Source organism: Schistocerca piceifrons, chromosome 1 (assembly GCF_021461385.2).
Source record: "Schistocerca piceifrons isolate TAMUIC-IGC-003096 chromosome 1, iqSchPice1.1, whole genome shotgun sequence".
Classification (NCBI taxonomy): Eukaryota; Metazoa; Arthropoda; class Insecta; order Orthoptera; family Acrididae; genus Schistocerca; species Schistocerca piceifrons.
This window is the reverse complement of record NC_060138.1, coordinates 1,125,352,935-1,125,373,694: the sequence shown is the minus strand read 5'-3', so window position 1 is coordinate 1,125,373,694 and position 20,760 is coordinate 1,125,352,935. Positions and strand designations below refer to the sequence as shown.

General features: G+C 38.7%; 1 protein-coding gene across 1 annotated transcript in view; it reads right to left on the bottom strand.

The window, feature by feature from the left end:
* Positions 1–20,760, bottom strand: part of LOC124799672 (aldehyde dehydrogenase, mitochondrial-like) — a 140,770-nt gene that overhangs the window by 15,956 nt on the left and 104,054 nt on the right. The window contains exons 5-9 of the mRNA XM_047262938.1: positions 20,502–20,692; positions 20,306–20,419; positions 7,237–7,339; positions 5,674–5,858; positions 383–547 (exon numbers count right to left, since the gene is read on the bottom strand). Coding sequence (XP_047118894.1) covers positions 383–547; positions 5,674–5,858; positions 7,237–7,339; positions 20,306–20,419; positions 20,502–20,692 — 758 coding nt within the window. The remainder of the gene's footprint in view (positions 1–382; positions 548–5,673; positions 5,859–7,236; positions 7,340–20,305; positions 20,420–20,501; positions 20,693–20,760) is intronic.

Genomic DNA, 20,760 nt, shown 5'->3' with positions numbered 1-20,760 from the left:
GGTGAGACAGATATTCAGGGCATTAGACTATTGTTAATACAGCTACACATTCTGAAGTGTAATACAGATTTTTTCAATGCATTCACGCAACACGTCGTGTTGTAGTCCTGTCACTGGTATTTCCTTTTCCTGTTGGAGGTGTGTGTACCTCAACTTGTTTGTGTCAATAGGCCTAATTACTGCCCCACACCTACACAATTTTCTTAATGGTACTATTTCTCTATACACAACTACCATCCCCTACCCCCCCCCCCTTTTTTCATCTGGCGGGGTTCTGACTCTTACCCTACTGTCCTTCCAAAACTCTAGTTCATATGTTCTCTTTCTTAGATAAACTAGGATTGACTACATTAAAACACAAAAATATCAAAGCAATAATTACCTCTTCCTTAGCGATTCTCATGTTATCATTAACATTGGAAAAGACCGTTGGCTTAATGAAGTAGCCTTTCCCACCAACAGCATCTCCTCCACATTCAAGTCGAGCTCCTTGTTCCTTTCCTGATTTTATTAAACCAAGTACCTTCTCAAACATATCCTGGTCAATCTGTGAATGATTAAGCATATAAATAAACAAGTATCATGGTCTCACACAGCAGAAGTTTTAAGTAAATAGTTAATGTCACTATTGTTTTCTACTGCAAGTTTGCTGTTTTAGCATGATATATTTAAAGTATTACTTTACCTGCTACATTTCAACAAACACCTAGTTGTTATAATTTTTAATATATCATGAAAGATCTCTGATTACTTTTTATTTAGATAGTAAGTCAAATAAAATGAAGCTTACGGGAAGCAGAGTAAGCACAGTGCTTGTACTAAAATCAATAATCAACCACGAATGTCTCTGCCAGTTAATAGGAGTATTCCATATTTTACTGACCACAGAGTCTGATAGAGGCAATATTCAATTAACTAATGCTGACCAACCAGCTACCTTCACTAATGAGAATGGCAAAAATAAGCATTATTTGAAAATTTAAGATTAGTATGGATTTACATATTCTCGGGAATAGTCTTTAAAGAGTTAAAATTCCATTCAGACAACTATGAAAATAGATTTAATGCAGAGAAATTCTGATGTGGAACTATATGACTTCGTCAAAGAACTTGCTTGAGTATTGTGAAGAACAAAATATGAATTGTAAAGAAAATTGATATTATATCATCATCATCATTATTATCATAATCATTGTCATCATTATTATTATTATTATTATTATGGTGAATCAGTTTTCGCTGTCACATTTATCAGAAAATTCACCATTTCTTTGTTATAATTTCCTAATAACTTTATGTTGGTGTATTAATTTGTTTTATTGTTAATCAATAAATTTTTCCTCTTGTCATTCACTCATAGCATATTTTGACTTCTCCATATGTTCAAAAATTTTCTTTTCAGTAACACTTGCCAACTGTTTTAATTCTGTGTAACATATTATGCACTATGAACTGCAAGCAGCTGACAAATATGCAAAGGATGGCTTTCTTTATCACAACTGACAGCAACTGCTGAGAAGTATGTGAGGATTATACTCTTATTTTCTGAAGTTCTGTAATGTACTCACTTAATTTTAAAGTCAGTCGTACATATATAAGAACAAACTTTCCATACTTTAGTTGCAGATTATTCTGTTGCAATCGCAAGTGTTGCTTTTGAGCCTTATTACACATTCAATAATTTCCTGTGTTATTAATATTTTTTTCTAGGTAAAACTGCATTCAATTCCTCTTCATTTCAGGTAGTCATTATTCCACAGAGTAAAATCAAATAACAGAAAATCCAGGATGGAATAATGACAATATTATGAAAAGGATAGACTGCTACCCACTATAAAGAAGAGATGTTGACTCACAGACAGACCACAAAAAGATTGCGGAATGTGAGAGTTTTCGGCCAAAAAGTCTTTGACCGAAAGCTTGCATATATTATGTGATCAAAAGTATCCGGACACCTGCCTGAAAATGACTTACAAGTTTGTGGTGCCCTCCATTGGTAATGCTGGAATTTCAATATGGTGTTGGCCCACCCTTAGCCTTGATGACAGCTTCCACTCTCACAGACACACATTCAATCAAGTGCTGGAAGGTTTCTCGGGGAATGGCAGCCCATTCTTTGCACAGTGCTGCACTGAGGAGAGGTATCGATGTCCGTCGGTGAGGCCTGGTGCGAAGTCGGCATTTCAAAACATCCCGAAGGTTTTCTTTAAGATTCAGGTCAAGACTGTGCAGGCTAGTCCATTACAAGGATGTTATTGTCAAGTGACCACTCTGACATAGGTCGTGCATTATGTACAGGTGCTCGATCGTGTTGAAAGATGCAATCACCATCCCTGAATTGCTATTCAACAGCGAGAAGCATAAAGGCACTTAAAACATCAATGTAGGCCTGTGCTGTGATAATTCCATGTAAAACAATGGGTGCAAGCCCCCCCCCCCCCCTCCCCATGAAAAACATGGCCATATCATAACACCACCACCTCCAAATTTTACTGTTGGCACTACACAAGCTGGCAGATGATGTTCATCAGGCATTTGCCATACCCACACCCTGCCATCTGATCGCCACATTGTGTACCATGATTCGTTACTCCACACAACATGTTTGCACTGTTCAGTCGTCCAATGTTTACACACCTTACATCAAGCGAAGCATTGTTTGGCATTTACCGGCATGATGTGTGGCTTATGAGCAGCCGCTCAACCATGAAATCCAGGTTTTCTCACCTCCCACCGAACTGTCATAGTACTTGCAGTGAATCCTGATGCAGTTTGGAATTCCTGTGTGAGGATCTGGACAGATGTCTGCCTATTTAGGAGTGTGGAAATCTTGCATACAGATGCATGACACAAGTGACACCCAATCACCTGACCACATTCGAAGTCAGTGAGTTCTGCAGAGTGCCACATTCTGCTCCCTCACAATGTCTGATGACTACTGAGGTTGCTGATATGGAGTACCTAGCAGTAGGTGGCAGCACAATGCACCTAATATAAAAAACATATGTTTTAGTGGGTGTCCAGATACTTTTGATCATATAGTGTATGTTTAGCAGTCTTTTTATTGTGCCTGTCTGTGACTCAGCATCCTACCTATACGGTGAGTAGCAATCTACCCTTTTCATAATATTCCACAGAGTGAATCTAGATAAGAATTCTTAGTATGAAAAGGCAAAAGATTCTAGTTTCTGGAACCCAATCTCATTTTTTAGAAAAAGGTGTCATTGCAGCCATGAGCAGTTGCATTTGGTTTTGTTTTGGATGGTGGTGGTGGTGGTGGTGGTGGTGGTGGTGAGTGTGTGCTAAAGAAAGAGCAGTTGCTTGAAAACTATTAACATATCTGTGTTTTTATGCCTACCACAATTAAAACAACCAATTATTGATAAAATTATTTAATTGTATAGATAAAAAATCTACTCACTAAGTGGCAGCTGAACACACACATAAAAAAGAGTGTTGTAATTGGTAAGCTTTCGGAGCCAGTGGCTCCTTATTCAGGCAGAAGGGTTGAAGGGGAAGGAAGAAGGGTGAAGGAAAAGGACTGGAGAGGTCTCGGACAAGGGATAGACTTCGGGAAAGTCACCCAGAACTGCGGGTTAGGGGCGACTTACTGTATGGGATGAGAAGGAAAGACTGCTTGTTGGGGACTGCATCGGACAAGATTTGAAAACCTGAAAGCTTAAAGGTGGAAGACAGGGTAATATGCAGACAGACATTACTGCTTAAACATCATGCATGAGTTAATAAGAATGAAAAGCTAAGTTCCTTGTATGTAACAGAGGTGGGAAAGGGGTGGTGAAAAATAGATGTGAAAGACAATGAAAGATGTAGGAAACTTGAACAGTGTGAAGCAAAGAGTAGTTACAGTGAAGAAACAACTAATGTCATACAGCAGCTGTTATGTAAACACTATTTGGCCCTTTACATCGGCATGACTACCACTAAATTATCAATTAGGATGAATGAGCATAGGCGGAGGGTGTATACTGGCAACTCTCAATTTCATCGCACGCACCATATGGATTCTTCCCTCAGACACCAGTTTCTCAGAACTCCGCAGGTGGGAACTAGCACAACAACATGTCCTTGGTTCTCGCCAACCAGCTGGCCTTAATTTATGTTAATTTCTACCATCTCGGCATTTCTTCACTGTAACTACTGTTTGCTTCACTCGTGTTTTAGTTATCTACATCTCTCATTGTCTTTCCTGTCTATTTTTCAGCCCCTCCCACCTCTGTTACATACAATGCTCTTAGCTTTTAACACTTATTAACTCATGCATGATGTTTAAGCAGTAATCTCTGTCTGCATATTACTCTGTCTTCCACCTTTAAGCTCTCAGGTTTTCAAATCTCATCCAATGCAGCCCCCCCCCCCCCCCCCCAACAATCAGTCTTTCCTTCTCATCCCGTATGGTAGGTCTTACCTCACCCGTGGTTCTGGGTGACTTTCCTGCAGCCTACCCCTTTTCCTACACCTCTCCAGTCCTTTTCCTTCACCCTTCTTCCTTCCCCTTCAACCCTTTTGCCTTTTTTCCTGAAGAAAGAGCCACTGGCCCCCAAAAACTTGCCAGTTACAACCATTTGTTATTTGTGTATGTTCTGTCACTGCTTGGTGAGTACATTTTTTATCTATCCAATTAAATAATTTTGTCAGTAATTGCTTGTTTTCACTGTTATATTTACTAACTTTTTTCATAACCCAATAACCCACAACTACTTCTCTCCTCTCCCCTCCCCTCCCCTCCCCCCCTCCCCTTTCATGGAACCCACAGCTCTTTTGTGGGTTGGTGAGCATGGGGCACCCTGTGGCACAACATGCAGCTAAGCATAACATGCTTGATTTCAATAGCTGCTTCATTACCCGAGCCATGGTAGTTATCCTTACAACACATTCTCCGCTCCTGTAACTATCCTGACCTCAACTTACAGTAACATACTGTCCCCACATCCTCCACCCAACAGGTTCCACCCCCTCTGTCCTGTCATCTCCTCCCCCTTTCTCATCTCCCATCCTCTTTGTTTGCTGTCCTCTGCCAACGTACCCACCCATCTTTCCCCACTCCTCTCCTCCTTCCACCCCCCCCCCCTCCCAGCCCCACAACCTCCTGATGCTGCACATTTTGGAATTTTAGTCCCTGTACACTCTGCCAGACAGCATCATCTCTCTCCCCACATGTGCACTACTATCCCTTCCTCTTTCCCATTCCCTCCAGATTGCTGCTTGCATCACACATGATAGTCAAATTCCTGCCTGAGATGCTGGAGTTGGCAGCCATGTGTGCATGAAGCGTGCCTGCTTGTGTTTATGAATGGTGTGTGTTTCTCTTTTGCTGATAAAGGTTGTGGCCAAAATCTTCATGTAAGTCTCTCTTAATTGTGCCTGTCTGAAGCTTAATGTGTCTTCTTTATGGTAAGTAGCAGTCTGTCTTTTCCTTCAGTGTTGATATTAACTTTTGAAAGTATTACTGAGCCCACTGCATCATGATATTCATACATACGTAATTGTGAAATGGATGTTTATAGTTCTACATTTACATTTCTATAAAACGCTAACAAACAAAACAAGAATCAACAATAGTTTGCATCCAATAAGTCTACATCATCTAGAGCTTCATTTAGGAGTTGCTAATACAACACAAAAGTACTGTTTCCAATAGGTCTCACAGCTTACCTGAGGCCCCTGCTCGGTGCCATCACTGAAAGGATCCCCCACTTTTCGTGCTACAGCTTTAGCTGTTGCTTTTTTAACAAATTCACTATACACGTCCTCTTGTACAAAAGTTCTTGATCCCGCACAGCAGTTCTGACCATGGTTGGCGAATATGGCAGTGTGAGCAATCTCAACAGCTTCATCAACTGCAATGAAGTAGGTATTAAAAATGTGATGTACAATATCGGTTATGACTATTACACAGTTTATTTTCCCACACAGTTCAAAAATATAGATTCCAAGTAGAAGGTAACTATGTTAGATATCCTACACAATTAATTACAAAAGTAATTCTGTGAAGTAAATATCTACTTAAAATATTTAATCTTCAGAGGGACTTTGAAGAATCAAGTTAGAATGTTTTCTTCAAGATGATGAAAGCACATATTAACCAAATGCTCCAACCTCTCTACTTTATTTTCTTCCCACTCATTAAATGATTGGAATGCAGTTACATACAAAGTAGTTATTTATTGTAATTATGAGAAGTCATAAATGTAGTGCCTTGCCAACACCAACTTCCTAATTCTCACTTAAGTCAAATATGAAAATGGAAAATCTTACTGTGTAATCTAATTTAAATGGATAGATAAAAAGTCTACTCATCACGCAGTGGCAGGGCAGACACACAATAGAAGATTGTAATTAGGCATGCTTTCAGAGCCAGTGGCTGCTTCTTCAGGCCGAAGGGTTAAAGGGAAAGGAAGAGGGGTGAAGGAAAAGGGCTGGAGAGATCTAAGAAAAGGGGTAGATTTTGAGAAAGTCACCCAGAACCATGCATCAGTGGAGACTTATCAGACAGGATAAGAAAGAAACACTGTTCTCATCTCATCCTGTAAGTCTCCCCTAATCTGCGGTCCTGGGTAACTCTCAAAATCTACCCCTTTTTCCTACATGTCTCCAGTCCTTTCACCCCTCTTCCTTCCCCTTAAACCCTTCTGCCTCAATAACGAGCCACTGGCTCCAAAATCTTAGCTAATTATAGCCTTCTTTTGTGTGTGTGTCCTGCTGCCACTTGGTGAGTAGATTTTTTATCCATCCAATTAAATTATTTTGTCAAAAATTGATTGTTTTCATTCTTACTGAGTAATTTGGCACATAACATACCAGCCATCTCAGTCCTTCAAAAACAGACTTCAGTCTTAAATAAAGTCACCAATCAAATGAAGATTCACCAAGAACATTTTAAAAAGTAAACATAAGCTCTCAATCTGAATCAAAGCTTTGCGAGTTGCTATTGCATTAATTTTAATTTTCCATCTGTGTATACCATTTATTCCTTTAATTTATTGTTTTGCAGTCACCCTCTCAACATAGCTCTCCCTCCTCCATTGGGCCAATAGACACTTATGAACTGTAGGCTCATATTTCCTAAAATGATGTATTTTTAATGATTACCATTTCCTTACTTATATTTTACGAGAACTATAACATGCAGTATAAGTTATTTGCTGATCAGATGCTATATTTCTATTATTTCCATGTGAATTGTTTCTTCAATCACAAATGTAAAGCTCTACTAACCATCAGCATCAGAAAGCACTACTAGCGGGCTCTTTCCACCAAGTTCCAGAGATACTCTTTTCAAGTTGGACTTCGCTGATGCCTCCATGATCAGATGACCAACCTAAAAGTCAAAAAATTAAAAATGTTATATTTAAATCTAACTATTTGTACTAAAACAGTCTTTCAGAAATGACACATTTAGAGTCCAACAATAGCATGAAACAACACACTTCTACAAGCAACTAAAAATATTTAGACTGTTTATGAAATAAATTATCTGTATAATGACAGAGTTAATTTTAATGGTTAATCCTACATAATTATAAGTAGCCATAATTCTTTCATGCTGAAACTGTTTAGACAATACAAAAATTAACTGCACAGAAAAGAATACACCGTAACCTAATAGGAACACACAACATGATATGTCTGTTAAGAGCATGTATGTTCTGTGACTAGTAACAAGCACAAATTATTTGAAGAGATGAGACTTCATAATTTCTGGACATAGAAGGACATGCTAAACTATCAGGAAAAGAGAAGACAAGAATTAAAATTGAAATGTCAACAACATAATATATTTGGAATGCTGTCTCATGGAAAGGGAGACAGAGAGCATTCAACACATAAAAAAATCTGGAAAGAGATACTGGTTTGGGATGTTTGAGTGGGATAGAAGAGAGTGAAAAGGTACAATACACAATCAAATAAAACAACTGTGGAGAGTAGCAAAGCTAATAACGGTATGATGGCAAGAAAGGGGAATGGTTTAAGTGAAGCCTGGAGGAAAGATAAGAAGAAACATTAGGGTTTAACAATGATGCAGAAAAAGATAGATTGCTGCTTACCATAAAGAAGACACTGAGTTGCAGAGAGGCACAATTAAAAAGACACGTACACAAAGCTTTCCACCGAAGCCTTCATCAGCAAAACAGAAACAGTGAAACACACACCATTCATGCATACAAGCAAGCACACATCACGCACACATGACTGTCAACTCCAACACCTCAGTCTGAATTTAACTATCATGTGGGATGGCAGCAGCAATCTGGAGGGCGTGGGGAAGGTGACGGGACGGTAGTGCATCGGTGGGTGACAGAGGAACGCAGTTCGGTGGAGTGTGCAGGGACTAGAATGGCAACAGATGCTGCATCAGGAGGTTGTGAGCAGGGAGGTGGGGAAAAAAGGAGAGGAGCAGGGAAAGATGGGCAGGTGCAGGCTGGAAGACGACTGTGAGGAGGAGATGATAGAAAAGAGGGGGTGGAAACTGTTGGGTGGAGGGTGTGGGGATAGTATGTTACCATAGGTTGATGCCAGGATAATTACGGGACCACAGATGTGTTGTAAGGATAACTCCAATTTGCACAGTTCAAAACAGCTGGTGATGGAGAGGAGGATTCAGATGGCTCGGGAAGTGAAGCAGCCGTGGAAATCAAGCATGTTATGCTCAGCTGCTAGTTGTGTCACAGGTTTGGTGCTGGCCATTCATTCTTGTGGACAGGTGGTTGGTTATCATACTAATACAAAAACTTGTGCAATAAGTACAGCAGAGCCGGTAAATGACATGGCTGCTTTCACAGGTGGTCCCACTCCTGATGGGGTGGAATTTGAGATAGGACTGGAATAGGATGTGCTGGGTGGTTGGAATGGGCAGCTTTGCACCTCTGTCTTACACAGGGATGTGGTCCTTCTGGCAAGGGGTTGGGATTGGGAGTGGCATAGGGATAGACTAGGATATTGTAGAGGTGGTGTGGGCGACAGACCACCACTTTAGTAGGGGTGGGAAGGATGTTGGTTAGGGTGTCCCTCTTTGCAGAGCATGATGATAGGCAATTAAAGCCCTGGTGAAGGACGTGGTTCAGTTGTTCCAGTCCAGGGTGGTTCTGGGCGAAAAAGAAGGCACTCCTCTGCGGCCAGTTTATGGTGGTGGTGGGAAGACTGGGGGTGTGAGAGGAAATGAAATGGGAGATCTGTTTGCAGACTAGGTCTGGGGGATAGTGATTCCCTTTGAAGGCCTTGATGAGACTATCAGCACACTGAGGAATCATGTTCTTATCATTGCAAATACACCATCCCTGAGCAGCCAGGGAGTATGGGAGAGATTTTTTTGGTATGAAAAGGATGACAGCTGTTGAAATACAGGTATTGCTGGTGGTTGGTGGGTTTAATGTGGACAGAGATGCAAATAGAGCCATCAGAGAGGATGTCTTGGCCCTGAGATCATGAAGATGATATCGATGAACCTGAACCAGTGTAAGGGAGGCTAGGAAGGCTTCCCCTAGACGGCCCATCGCAGGTTGACACAGGAGGGTGCCCATAGCTGTGCCATGGATTTGTTTGTGTACCTTCCCTTCAACAGAGAAGTAGTTGTGGGTCAGGATAAAGTTAGGAAGGTGTATGGGGAATGAGGCAGTGGGTTTGCAGTCTGAAGGATGTTTGAAAAATTAGTGTTCAATAATAGTAAGACTGTGAGCATGAGGGATGTTGGCGTATAGTGAGGTGATGTGAAGCGATTCAGGTGGCAAAAGGGTAGTGATGATAAAGAGTCAGTGAAGGAACTGGTTCTTATCTTTGATGTTGGAGGCCAGATTATGGGCAATCGGGAGGTGGTATTTGTCAATGAGGGTCAAAATCCTTTCAGTGGTGGCACAATAACCAGCCACAATGGTGTATCCAGGATTGTTGGGTTCACGGATTTTGGGGCACTTGTAGAAGATGGGTGTCACAGAGGTGAGGATAGGTTCTGGGAAGGGTCTATGGCTTTAAGGAAAGATTAGAGATTGTGGTGGACTTATGGGATTGGATCACTCTGGCAGAGTTTACAGGTGGAGGAGTCAGATAACTGACTTGGCTTTCTGCCAGGTAGTCACTGCAGTTCATAACAACAGTGATGGAATCTTTGTCTGCAGGTAGGATGATTAGGTCAGGATTTGTTTTGAAGTTGTGTCTGGCTATTCTTTCTTCTGCTGAAAGGTTGGTATTCTGAGGAAGGAACCTGGGGAAGTATGGTGAGGCTAAGTGGAGGTAAGGAATTCCTGGAATACGACCAGTGGGGAGTTAGGTGGGAGGGGGACGGGGTCGTGAGGATCACAGTTTGATGGTGGTGTGAACCAAGAGAGCAGTTGGAGGCATTGGTGGCAAAGAAATGTTTCCATTGCAGGGATCAGGAGAAGGAGAGTAGATTTTGACAAGTCCAGCATGGTTAAATTTGGGCATAGGGCTGAATGTGAGGCCTTCGTTCTGTGGAGATGAGAGTTTTGATGGAAAGGTTAACACCAGTGTTATGGGAATGTTCTGGCTCTAGATTTGGTGGAGAGTTGTTAGGGAGTTTTGGGGATGTGGAAGTTGAAAAGGGCAGCCAGGAAGGATTTAAGTGCTATGAGGGGTGGACATGGAGGAACATTGTGGGTAGGATAGGGGCTGGATAGTGGTGCCCTGAGGTGGCAGTAGGATGTTAGCAGGTTGGATAACTTATGGAGGTGGTGTCTAGACTGCTCCTCCAGGTGTTGGTTAAACACCTGTCAATAAAATGTCATTAGATATCATGCAATAACACTAACCGGACAATGAAAGAACAAAACTAGCTTTCTCAGATTTTGAGCTGCTTTTGATAATTATTCCAGCTAGCCTGAAGTTTACAATCTGCTTAATGAGCAACTGAACTTAACTCTGTGGATTAGTTAATGGTTTATAGTTAATATGTTATGGGACTCTATATCACACAAATTTACAATGAATAGTTGACTGAGGAAATGCACCTACATTTTAATCACAGTTGCACATTTATTATTATTATTATTATTATTTCTTTCCTTTCTCAGACATTATGTCTGGTTAAAAATGGAAAGTGACATGGACCTTGATCAAGCGTGACTTCCCTTTAACTGTACGGTATAAGTTACATTGCATTTAGGAACTTTCGGGTAATTGAACATGTATCAATAATTACAGATTTCTGTAGTTGTATATATATGTTTGGATGTAGTTGTATTGTGTTGATGTACTGGTGGATATTGTGTGGTATGACTCCTGTAGTTGATAGTATAATTGGTATAATGTCAACTTTATCCTGATGCCACATGTCCTTGACTTCCTCAGCCAGTTGTTGTATTAGGTATGGATATCTCGATTAGTTGTGTTAATTTTTTCTTTTTATTGGTGAGTATGATGTCAGGTTTGTTATGTGGTGTTGTTTTATCTGTTATAATGGTTCTGTTCCAGTATAATTTGTATTCATCATTCTCCAGTACATTTTGAGGTGCATACTTGTATGGGGGAATGTGTTGTTTTATTAGTTTATGTTGTATGGCAAGTTGTTGATGTATTATTTTTGCTACATTGTCATGTCTTCTGGTGTATTCTGTATTTGCTAGTATTGTACTTCCACTTGTGATGTGATCTACTGTTTCTATTTGTTTTTTGCAAAGTCTGCATTTATCTGTTGTGGTATTAGGATCTTTAATAATATGATTGCTGTAATATCTGATGTTCATTGTTTGATCCTGTATTGCAATCATGAATCCTTCCATCTCACTGTATATATTGCCTTTTCTTAGCCATGTGTTGGAAGTGTCTTGATCGATGTGTGGCTGTGTTAGTCTTTTTCCAATTTACTTTCTTTGTATCTGTTGATGTTATGTGATCTAAAGGGTTGTAGAAGTGGTTATGAAATTGCAATGGTGTAGCCGATGTATTTATATCAGTGATTGTTTTGTGTATTTTGCTAGTTTCTGCACATTCTATAAAGAATTTTCTTAAATTGTCTACCTGTCCATAATGTAGGTTTTGTTATGTCGATAAATCCCCTTCCTCCTTCCTTTCTGCTTAATGTGAATCTTTCTGTTGCTGAATGTATGTGATGCATTCTATATTTGTGGCATTGTGATCGTGTAAGTGTATTGAGTGCTTCTAGTTCTGTGTTACTCCATTTCACTCCTCCAAATGAATAGGTCAATATTGGTATAGCATAAATATTTATAGCTTTTGTCTTGTTTCTTGCTGTCAATTCTGTTTTCAGAATTTTTGTTAGTCTTTTTCTTTTAGTTCTTCTTTAATATTAGTATTATCTATTCCTAGTTTTTGTCTGTATCCTAGATATTTATAGGTATCTGTTTTTTCCATCACTTCTATGCAGTCGCTGTGGTTATCCAATATGTAATCTTCTTGTTTAGTGTGTTTTCCCTTGACTAAGCTATTTTTATTACATTTGTCTGTTCCAAAAGCCATATTTATATCATTGCTAAATACTTCTGTTATCTTTAGTAATTGGTTGAGTTGTTGATTTGTTGCTGCCAGTAGTTTTAGATCATCCATGTATAGCAAATGTGTGATTTTGTGTTGGTATGTTCCAGTAATATTATATCCATAATTTGTATTATTTAGCATGTTGGATAGTGGGTTCAGAGCAAGGCAGAACCAGAAAGGAATTAATGAGTCTCCTTAGTATATTCCACACTTAATCTGTATTGGCTGTGATGTGATATTATTTGAATTTGTTTGGATATTAAGTGTGGTTTTCCAATTTTTCATTACTGTTTCAATTTAGGATCTACTTTGTATATTTCCAATATTTGTAGTAACCATGAGTGGGGTACACTATCAAAAGCTTTTTGGTAATCAATGTATGCATAGTGTAGCTACCTTTCTTTAGTTTTAGCTTGATATGTCACCTCGGCATCTATTATCAGTTGCTCTTTACATCCTCATGCTTCTTTGCAGCAGCCTTTTTGTTCTTCATTTATAATTTTGTTCTGTGTTGTATGTGTAATTTCTGTGTAATGATTGAAGTTAATATTTTGTATATTGTTGGTAGGCATTTTATGGGGCGATATTTTGCTGGGTTTGCTGTGTCTGCTTGATCTTTAGGTTTCAGATAAGTTATTTCTTGTGTAAGTGTATCAGGGACTGTGTATGGGTCTGCAATGTAACTGTTAAATAATTTATATCTAAAAACAAAGATGACGAGACTTACCAAACAAAAGCGCTGGCAGGTCGATAGACACACAAACATACACACAAAATTCTAGCTTTCGCAACCAACGGTTGCTTCTTCAGGAAAGAGGGAAGGAGAGAGAAAGACGAAAGGATGTGGGTTTTAAGGGAGAGGGTAAGGAGTCATCCCAATCCCGGGAGCGGAAAGACTTACCTTAGGGGGAAAAAAGGACAGGTATACACTCGCGCACACACACACATATATATCCATCTGCACATACACAGACACAAGCAGCCAGAAATTTGCTATTTTATCTTTTCCAGGGGCTTTCCAATTGTGAGTAGAATTAGTTGCTCGGGTGACTTCATGTTGCAAAATTATCACTTCAGGCATTTGTGGTATCATCTTGTATGTATCTGTTTCTGCTTGTATCCACCGTGCATGTCTGTTATGTTGTACTGGGTTTGACCATATGTTGCTCCAGAAGTGTTCCATGTCTGTTATGTTTGGTGGATTGTCTATTTTCACGTGTGTGTTCTCTATCGTCTGGTAAAATTTCTTTTGGTTTGAGTTGAATGTTTGGTTTTATTTCCTTCTATTTTCACTTTTATTTATCTTCTAAGTCGTTTGGCCAATGCTTGTAATTTCTGCTTCTTTTCATCCAATTGCTCTATCGCTTCTTGTTGTGAGATTTTACCTAACCTTTTACCTAACATTTCATTTCTTATAAATTGTGTTAGCTGTCTGATGTCTTTTCTCAGTTTTTCTATTCTGATCTGTAGCCTGTGTTTCCATGCTGGTTTTGTGGGTTTCTTCTGTGTGTTGGTTGGTTCTGATCTCTGCCTAGTATGTATATTTAGTGTAGTGAGTGCTTCTATATAAACCAGTAGTTGTAACTCTTCCATAGTTGTATTTTCATTTATTTTGTTGTGTATGATTGTGTTTATAGTAGTTATTGTCGTTTCAACTTGTGGGTTATTTGGTGGTCTATGCAAGAATGGTCTAATGTCTGTATTTGTGTCTTTGTACTCTATATATGTCAGCTGAAATTTTTCTTCTATGTCTAACATGTGTGTCACTTCATGTTCTATTTGCGCTTGTTCTGGTGGCTGTCTTAAGATTTCATTTTCCGCTGATTGTTTAATTGATGCATGTTGTTCTTAATTTCTTTGCTCTGGGATGTTTGAGTCCATTACTGTATTTTCTTCTTCTTCTTCTTCTTCTTCTGATTGCACATTATTTTGTTCCAGTATTTGTTGTAATTGTTGTTTGATGTTTTCTAATTTTGACTGGCGTATCCTGTTATTTTTTATTATTACACGGATCTGATCAGCTAGTCATTGTTCTGTTAAAAATTTTAATTCTGGGTATCTGGTAATAAATGTTGTGTATACTTGTGATCTGTATCCAGTTGTGTTGGTTCCCAAGTTTGTTGCTCGGTAATAACAGAACATGAGTGTCGGTTAACTTCATCTGACCATCTCAGCCCGTCTTTGTTTTCCTTCTAGGGTGGTTGCAGGAAGCATATCGTGCAAAACACCTCTATCTGGATTTAAATTATTTTCCGTGTGGCTAGCAGTGTCGTTACCATTGTGGACGGGCATAGGGTTCAAGCGTCGTCCCCTACCATGACAGCGCTTGTCCTAGGCTTCATTAGTTCTGTCCTGAGCCAACTAATCACATTCAAAAGGGGGGGGGGGGGGGTTAGCCCTATTAGTGGTTTGCATTATTATTATTATCTTCACTTTCTCAGACATTAAGTCCGGTTAAAAATGGAGTGACGCGGACCTTGATCAAGCGTCACTTACTTTCAACTGTACGGTATGTGTTATATTGCATTTAGGAACTTTCGGGTAATTGAACATGTATCAATAATTACGGATTTCTGTAGCTGTATATATATGTTTGGATGTAGCTGTATTGCATTGATGTACTGGTGGATATTGTGTGGTATGACTCCTGTAGTTGATAGTATAATTGGTATGATGTCAACTTTATCCTGATGCCACATGTCTTTGACTTCCTCAGCCAGTTGGATGTATTTTTCAATTTTTTCTCCTGTTTTCTTTTGTATATTTGTTGTATTGGGTATGGATATTTCGATTAGTTGTGTTAATTTCTTCTTTTTATTGGTGAGTATGATGTCAGGTTTGTTATGTGGCGTTGTTTTATCTGTTATAATGGTTCTGTTCCAGTATAATTTGTATTCATCATTCTCCAGTATATTTTGTGGTGTATACTTGTATGTAGGAATGTGTTGTTTTAAAAGTGTATGTTGTAAGGCAAGCTGTTGATGTATTATTTTTGCGACATTGTCATGTCTTCTGGGGTATTCTGTATTTGCTAGTATTGTACATCCGCTTGTGATGTGATCTACTGTTTCTATTTGTTGTTTACAAAGTCTGCATTTATCCGTTGTGGTATTGGGATCTTTAATAATATGCTTGCTGTAATACCTGGTGTTTATTGTTTGATCCTGTATTGCAATCATGAATCCTTCTGTCTCACTGTATATATTGCCTTTTCTTAGCCATGTGTTGGATGCGTCTTGATCGATGTGTGGCTGTGTTAGATGATACGGGTGCTTGCCATGTAGTGTTTTCATTTTCCAATTTACTTTCTTCATGTCTGTTGATGTTATGTGATCTAAAGGGTTGTAGAAGTGGTTATGAAATTGCAGTGGTGTAGCCGATGTATTTATATGAGTGATTGCCTTATGTATTTTGCTAGTTTCTGCTCGTTCTAGAAAGAATTTTCTTAAATTGTCTACCTGTCCATAATGTAGGTTTTTTATGTCGATAAATCCCCTTCCTCCTTCCTTTCTGCTTAATGTGAATCTTTCTGTTGCTGAATGTATGTGATGTATTCTATATTTGTGGCATTGTGATCGTGTTAGTGTATTGAGTGCTTCTAGGTCTGTGTTACTCCATTTCACTACTCCAAATGAGTAGGTCAATATTGGTATGGCATAGGTATTTATAGCTTTTGTCTTGTTTCTTGCCGTAAATTCTGTTTTCAGTATTTTTGTTAGTCTTTGTCTGTATTTTTCTTTTAGTTCTTCTTTGATATTTGTATTATCTATTCCTATTTTTTGTCTGTATCCTAGATATTTATAGGCATCCGTTTTTTCCATCGCTTCTATGCAGTCGCTGTGGTTATCCAATATGTAATCTTCTTGTTTAGTATGTTTTCCCTTGACTATGCTATTTTTCTTACATTTGTCTGTTCCAAAAGCCATACTTATATCATTGCTGAATCCTTCTGTTATCTTTAGTAATTGGTTGAGTTGTTGATTTGTTGCTTCCAGTAATTGTAGATCATCCATGTATAGCAAATGTGTGATTTTGTGTGGGTATGTTCCAGTAATATTGTATCCATAATTTGTATTATTTAGCATGTTGGATAGTGGGTTCAGAGCAAGGCAGAACCAGAAAGGACTTAATGAGTCTCCTTGGTATATTCCACGCTTAATCTGTATTGGCTGTGATGTGATATTATTTGAATTTGTTTGGATATTAAGTGTGGTTTTCCAATTTTTCATTACTATGTTTAGGAACTGTATCAATTTAGGATCTACTTTGTATATTTCCAATATTTGTAGTAACCATGAGTGGGGTACACTATCAAAAGCTTTTTGGTAATCAATGTATGCGTAGTGTAGCGACCTTTGTTTAGTTTTAGCTTGATATGTCACCTCTGCATCTATTATCAGTTGCTCTTTACATCCTCGTGCTCCTTTGCAACAGCCTTTTTGTTCTTCATTTATAATTTTCTTCTGTGTTGTATGTGTCACTAGTTTCTGTTTAATGACTGAAGTTAATATTTTGTATATTGTTGGTAGGCATGTTATGGGGCGATATTTAGCTGGGTTCGCTGTGTCTGCTTGATCTTTAGGTTTCAGATAAGTTATTCTGTGTGTAAGTGTATCAGGGAATGTGTATGGGTCTGCAATGTAACTGTTAAATAATTTAGTTAGATGTGAATGTGTTGAGGTGAACTTCTTTAACCAGAAATTTGCTATTTTGTCATTTCCAGGGGCTTTCCAATTGTGAGTAGAATTAATTGCTTGGGTGACTTCATGTTGCAAAATTATCACTTCAGGCATTTGTGGTATCATCTTGTATGTGTCTGTTTCTGCTTGTATCCACCGTGCATGCCTGTTATGTTGTACCGGGTTTGACCATATGTTGCTCCAGAAGTGTTCCATGTCTGTTATATTTGGTGGATTGTTTATTTTAATGTGTGTGTTATCTATTGTCTGGTAAAATTTCTTTTGGTTTGTGTTGAATGTTTGGTTTTGTTTCCTTCTATTTTCACTTTTTTTGTATCTTCTGAGTTGTTTGGCTAATGCTTGTAATTTCTGCTTCTTTTCGTCTAATTGCTCTGTCGCTTCTTGTTGTGAGATTTTACCTAACCTTTTTCGTTTTTTTTCCGAGATTTCATTTCTTATAAATTGTGTTAGCTGTCCGATGTCTTTTCTCAGTTTTTCTATTTTGATCTGTAGCCTGTGTTGCCATGCTGGTTTTGTGGGTTTCTTCTGTGTGTTGGTTGGTTCTGATCTCTGCCTAGTGTGTATATTTAGTGTAGTGAGTCCTCCTATATAAACCAGTAGTTGTAACTCTTCCATAGTTGTATTTTCATTTATTTTGTTGTGTATGACTGTGTTGATAGTTTTTATTGTTGTTTTGACTTGTGGGTTATTTGGTGGTCTACGCAAGAATGGTCTAATGTCTGTATTTGTGTCTTTGTATTCTATATATGTCAGCTGAAATTTTTCTTCTATATCTAACATCTGTGTCACTTCATGTTCTATTTGTGCTTGTTCTGGTGGCTGTCTTAAGATTTCATTTTCCTCTGATTGTTTAATTGGTGCATGTTGTTCTTTGTTTGTTTGCTCTGGGATGTTTGAGTCCATTACTGTATTTTCTTCTTCTTCTGATTGCACATTATTTTGTTCCAGTATTTGTTGTACTTGATGTTTGATGTTATCTAATTCTGACTGGGGTATCCCGTTATTTTTTATTATTACACGGATCTGATCAGCTAATCGTTGTTCTGTTAAAAATTTTAATTCTGGGTATCTGGTAATAAATGTTGTGTATACTTGTGATCTGTATCCAGTTGTGTTGGTTCCTAGGTTTGTTGCTTGGTAATAACAGAACATGAGGTGTCGATTAACTTCATCTGACCATCTCATCCTCTGTCTTTGTTTTCCTTCTAGGGTGGTTGCAGGAAGCATATCCTGCAAAACACCTCTATTTGGATTTAAATCATTTTCCAGTTGGCTAGCAGTGTCGTTACCATTGTGGGCGGGCATAGGGTTCAAGCGTCGTCCCCGACCATGACGGCGCTTGTCCGAGGCTTCTTTAGTTCTGTCCTGAACCAACTAATCACACTAAAAGGGGGGTTAGCCCTATTAGTGGTTTGTTCTTTTCGTCGCCTTTTACGACTGGCAAAACATACCGGAGGCCGATTCTTTTCCCGGGCCTCCACTGATATTATTATTATTATTATTATTATTATTATTATTATTATTATTATTATTATTATTATTATTATTATTATTCGACTAGCTGATCATCATCATTATCATCATCATCATCATCATCCCATCATCATCATCATCCCATCATCATCATCATTATTATTATTATTATTATTATTCAGTTTATTTAATAGCATATCCCTCTGCTTTTTGTAAGGTCACCAGTTTTATTTGTTATTTTTCATTGATGAATAAATAACCAGCTCATCAAATCTTAAATCACTGGTGTTAGGAACCATTACTGATTCTAAGGGACTTCTTGCTTATTATTAATTTATGAACCTGACACACTTAGAATATCAACAGCAGGACCACTAGTGTAACCTATATAGTTTAACCTAGCAAAACTTCAAGGCAATAACATGACAGTGTGTAACCCTTCCTTACAAAAAATAATCAGAAAGCATTAGCGAGGATTGCACATTTGTCCAACTTCCACAACTTCAACTTCAGTTTTTGTTGACTGATATTCAGATAGGGAGAAGTGAGCATTCCTGTAGTGTATGCCAAAAGAAGGTAGAGCTCAGCTGGACAACTATAATTATATACCATCAAGAACCACTACCTCACCATGGGCTATAGAAAACACTGTTCCACTGATACAACTCTGTTCACTGTGTGTCATACGTCACAATGATGTGTGGGTGCAGGAATACTGCCACTGAGTGCTTGAAGAATGGAGAAATGACACTGGATCTGACAAGCCATATTCACATTTGTACACCGATAGCAGAGAATGACTATGTGAAACAAAACAAGACAAACTCCCCTTGCCGCAGCACCGCAGTTACGACAGTGGAGAATGTTTACACGGAATGAAATGACAAATGCCTCACAATATGTCTTACTGTTGTATTATACAGGATTCTAGTGCCCAACCATATCCATCACTTCAGTTGTCTGCACATTGCAAGCAACCTATGCCTTCCACAAGACTACATCCAGCTCCCATATTGTGTCAGAATGGTTTGAGGAACACTTGACAGCCTTTAGAGTGCTCCCCAGATCCACCAGATCAATTCTACGGGTTACATCTGTGATAACAAGTGAGATGTACACAGCTTGCAACTAGCTTCAACCATTCTTCATGGCTTGTGGCCAGTGGTTGAACAATCATGAACCAGGGCGGTCCCCAAAGTATTGGTGCCTAGTGGAGCCCTAACAACACTTAATGAATGTTAAAAGTTGTATATACAACTATTTTAGCTGTGGAATTTTCCACTCCTTCCCTTATCTCAGTCTGAAAGATTACCCTCTCTACCATTTCTCACTCTACGTATTTTTTAATCTCATCTGTTACTGATATTTCATTATTCACTTTTATCTCTTCCTATCCTGCTGTCTCTCCCAAACTCAGAAACCTGTGAAATTTTCTATCTAATCCATCTACAATCCTAGTTCCAGGAACCTTTCCTATCCTTTTAGAAGATGAAAAAAATCCTGGGTGAATGCTGTGGCTGTTTTACATCTGTGTGAATCTACTGATCTATAGTAAGTCTGGTTCTGGGATATAAAACAAGTTACAGAAGACACATGATGTAGTTACTGTTATTAATCATAATGTAACACACTGCCAGCGATATCTTATAGAAAAGTGGAATACTTGCCTCAGTAGATCCAGTAAATGCAATTTTGTTGATGTCAGGATGCATAGAAAGAGCAGCACCAGCTGTTGGTCCAAACCCTGTTATTACATTGATAACACCATTGGGAAACCCTGCCTAAAACAATAAAAACATATCACAGATAAGAGGGCACAGTCATTGGAATGTGAAAACTGATTCTTGACTTAGCTACACCAACCTCTTTGGTAAGTGCAGCCACATACAGAGCTGTGAGTGGCGTCTGCTCGGCAGGCTTCAGTACGATGGTACAGCCAGCAGCCAGAGCAGGGCCCCACTTCCAGACCAACATCAGAATAGGGTAGTTCCACGGAATAATCTGCCCCACCACACCCACTGGCTCCTTTCGTGTATATGTGAAGAAATTTCCATCTGTGGTCATGAAATAAATTACATAAAAATAACTAACTTTAAATCACAACAGAATTCAAAAATTCAGA